This window comes from Apis dorsata, unplaced genomic scaffold (assembly GCF_000469605.1).
Source record: "Apis dorsata unplaced genomic scaffold, Apis dorsata 1.3 scaffold_618, whole genome shotgun sequence".
In the NCBI taxonomy this organism is placed as follows: domain Eukaryota; kingdom Metazoa; phylum Arthropoda; class Insecta; order Hymenoptera; family Apidae; genus Apis; species Apis dorsata.
In genome coordinates, this window is record NW_006263814.1 from 71,624 (window position 1) to 75,910 (window position 4,287).

The 4,287-nt window shown below is 44.5% G+C and overlaps 1 protein-coding gene across 1 annotated transcript in view; it reads left to right on the forward strand.

Annotated features, from left to right (window-relative positions):
- LOC102677536 (protein hunchback-like) overlaps positions 1-3,395 on the forward strand; it is a 6,391-nt gene extending 2,996 nt beyond the window's left edge. The window contains exon 2 of the mRNA XM_006621238.2: positions 1,446-3,395. Coding sequence (XP_006621301.1) covers positions 1,447-3,375 — 1,929 coding nt within the window. The 5' untranslated portion in view covers position 1,446 and the 3' untranslated portion in view covers positions 3,376-3,395. The remainder of the gene's footprint in view (positions 1-1,445) is intronic.
- Positions 3,396-4,287: the final 892 nt, after the last annotated feature.

The following is a 4,287-nucleotide window of genomic DNA, read 5'->3' on the forward strand; positions in this document are numbered from 1 at the left end:
AAAATAGGAAAAAAGGAAAAAAAGTTAAAGAAAATCTCGATTAATTTATATAACTCGAAATAGGATCTCGAAAGTCGAATATATCGGCAAAATTAACGAGAACGGTGTAATGTATATATAAATCGAACGTATCATCGTTCGATTTATATATACATTACGGAATCGTTCAATGGCACTCGTATTGTTCTCGAATCGAAACAAATTTTACCATTTGTTGTCTCGCTTCGAATAAATTAGCCGAACTGTTCTTATATATACGCCTAAGAAAGATTCGTTCTCGTTGCGCGTTCGAGAGGAAAGGACGACGGGGACAACAGGCAAACATTGTGAAATGATTTTACTCGGAATTTGGTTTGGAATAGGAACGAGACCGCGGCCTTTGTACCTTTCCTCGCGGGAATTCGTACGAATTTTGTCGCGAATCCTAACCCTTCTTGTAATCCCATATTGTATCGATTCAAATCTTTCACCCCTCCCCCCCTTCCACACTTTTCCCTCTTCTTTACCCATATTCCATTCAAATTTTTTTTCTTACATCCCCTTTCTTCCTCACATCTGCTCTTATCCATTAAAATAAAAATTCGATCCATTTTTTTTTTTTTTTCTAAACTTCACTCGCGCTAGCAAAAACTGAATTAAATAATATACACCATCGAATCATAGATTCCAAGTACTCTCCACTACTCATGATTCAAATAAGAAGAAAACTAAGAAGAATCGCGCGACTCGTATTCCAACTAAATTTTACGTAACGTATGATTTCTTATCGATCGATCGAAATTAGGATTACGAATGGAGGATTGCGAATGATAAAGTTGGGAGGAATAAAAAAGTTGACCGTTGCCCATCGTGAGCTTGAGCGAAACGACATTTTGTCGATCGCGGAAGGGGAAGGAAAAGAGAGAGGGGGATGGAGAGGGAAAAAAAACGCGGACAAAGGGAAGACAGAGAGAGCTAGAGCGAGAGAGAGAAGGGGGAAGAGAAGGGGGAGAGAGGGATGAATAGGTTAAAGGGGGAAAAAAGGGGAAAGGAGACTCGATCGGAGAGAGGGGTTGAAACGATTACTCACCACGATCCTATCGGCGATACCCGAGGCGGGCGTGGTTGGTGAATGGAGAGGGGATGGCGTTGCTCTCTAACAATGGTTTGTTGCCGTTCTTGCCGATTTGCCACGTGTATGGCTCCGTGCCGTGTCCATCGACGATTCCCTCTTCTCACCTTGTTCTCGCTCTGTTTACCAAAACTTGATAACAAATTATCAAATTATCGACGCCACGCCTTTTCGAATTTTTTTTCTTTCTTCCCCTATCTCTCTCTCTCTCTCTCCTCGAATACCGCTTTTCGCTCTTTTCGAACGAAGGGAGGGCAATTTTCGTTTATAATTTTTTTCTTCTTTTTTTTTTTTTGCACGGGATGAACGAGAAAAATATTGTATCGGTTCGCAGAATGAAGTTTCCACGGCAAGATGGGAGCATGTCGGATTACGATTCGCCGGACACCTCGCAGTCGACGAACCACAATCATCAGGCGACCGTGGTCCAGGATGAAAGTAGCAGATTGTCGCCCAACGATCAGGGGGAGCGTTCCTCGGAGCAAGAATCGGAGGAGGCGGACGAGCCGGGGCTCCGGATACCGCGATTGAATTCCCAGGGGAAAGTGAAAACGTTCAGATGCAAGCAGTGCAACTTCGTCGCGATCACGAAGCTCGAGTTTTGGGATCACAGCCGTAACCACATCAAGGCGGAAAAGTTGTTGACCTGCCCCAAATGCCCCTTCGTAACCGAGTACAAGCACCATTTGGAATATCACTTGAGGAACCATTTCGGCTCGAAACCGTTCAAATGCGAGAAATGCTCTTACTCGTGCGTGAACAAATCTATGTTGAACAGCCACCTCAAGTCTCACTCGAACGTTTATCAATACAGATGCGCCAACTGTACTTACGCCACTAAATACTGCCACTCGTTGAAACTTCATTTGAGAAAGTACTCGCATCAACCCGCTATGGTGTTGAACGCGGACGGTTCACCGAACCCGTTGCCAATTATCGACGTTTACGGGACGAGGCGGGGCCCCAAGCAGAAACCTGCGAGCAAGTCGATGAACGCTACCAACGAGGACATGAACAATCAGAACAACAACAACAACAACAACAACAACAGCAACAACAACAACAACAACAACATGACGAGCAACGGTAGCCAAATCGCTTCTCCTCAACAAGTGGTGCCCCCGCAAATATCTCCCACGTCTTCGAACGTCAATCACGTCGGTTTGCCGTTATGCGCGATGAATAACGGGGCAAACGGGAACGCGTTGGGCAACGGCACGGCTATCGCGAGCACGTCGAGCGGGATCACGCACAACCAAGCAGTGATCACGTATCCGTACAATCAACTGTTCACCGGTTTCGCCCTCTCGCAATTATCCACCACCGTGATCGCGGAAGATAACGGTGGCGATAATCAATTGGAGCGGATAAAGGCGAACACGTTGATGGATTACCTGAGAGCGATGGACGAGGAAAGAGTGTCGGGCGAGACGGCCCAGGATCTCGTCGTCAGATGTCCTAACGGGAACGAGGCGTCGAACGGCGTGAACGGGACATCCGACAGCGGGACGTCCAGCATGACCGAGGTATCAATGGAGCCGAATTCGATTGATCATTTGAGCGTATACACGGACGCGCGAATCGCGCCATTGGATCTCAGCAAGCCTGATACTCAGTCAGCCAATGATTGCTCGGCCGTTGGAAAGCCCAATTCGCCCAAAGTGACCGGTACCAGCAGACGAAAGGGGAAGGCGGTGAAGTTGGAGCGGAGAGTGCTCGAGGAGGACACGGACGACGAGGAACCTCACTCCTCCCAACAGCAATATCAGCATCGTCAACACCAGCAGCAGCAGCAGCAGCAGCAGCAACAACAGCAACAGCAGCAGCAGCAGTTACTGCAGCAGCAGCAATGGCAACACTTGGTGGAACAGTTGTACTCGCAGACGCAACCGCATCTGCAACAACATCAGTTGCTCCAATTGCAGCAACAGCTGCAACAATTGCAACAGTTACAATTGCAGCAATTGCAGCAACATCAACTGCAACATCGCGCGTCAATGGAATCGGACGGATCATTCGAATCCTCGTCCTCGAGCAGCCCGAGTTCCGGCGAGGGAAAGGACGAGACGAACGAGCGCAACTTCGCCATAAGCCACGAGCTCACCTGCCATTTCTGCGAGATCGTATTCGGTAACGTGATCATGTATACAGTTCACATGGGCTATCACGGCTTTCAGGATCCTTATACGTGCAACATGTGCGGGCACCAATGCAACGACAAGGTGTCTTTTTTCCTCCATATTGCCAGGTCGAAGCATTCCTAGATTTAAGGATTGATTAGATTTCGCGAAGTATATACATATACACATACACATACACACATATATATATAGAGGGGATCTTTGAGACGAATCATTGATTGAATCGTCGAACGAGTCAAAGGTTTTGTCTTAAGAAAAATTGGGTATTTTTCCCATCAAGATGAGAATTTTTGAGTTTCAAGAGTGGCGTCGTTCGACCATATACAATTGATCACGAGAAATAGGGGAGAGATGGGAAGGTGAGGAGGAATTCGAACAAGGATCGAGGATCGACTCCGTAGCTATCGTTCACTTTAAAAGAATACTTATACCTCTTTTTTTAATACGCGTGGATCGTAATCGGAAATATATCAACGCGTGTACAAAAATTTTTTTATATAAACTCGTATAGAGATTATATATATAAACACGACATTACATTATATATATTTTCGCAGTAACGAAGATAAAATTTATCTCGCGGATATCGAATTTTTCAAAAAGAAAAAAGAAAAAAAATTCGTTGGAAAAATTGATGTCCGATCGATATAAGATTTGCTGGAATGAGAATGAAAATTTTTCAGTCGTCTAACTGAAAAGAGCTGAGTAATACGACGCGCAAGAAAATGAAATATTTTTCCAATGTTTTTTATAAAATTTTCTATATACTATATATGTATACTCGTTATATTATTCAGCTCGAAAAGTTCCTAGAATTTTATTTTATTTTCTGGGAGGATTCTTGTCCCAGCAAGTGATTCCTACCGATTCAATATCGAGAAAAAATATGGATGGATGAAGGTGTAGTGAAATGCTCAATCGTTCCGATTCCATGTTAAATGTCAATTAAAAAGAAAGTTGATGTTAACACATCCGACCAAACGTAGCGAGATTTTACAGATTACCGTGACGATCGATTATAATTACAATAAAAAA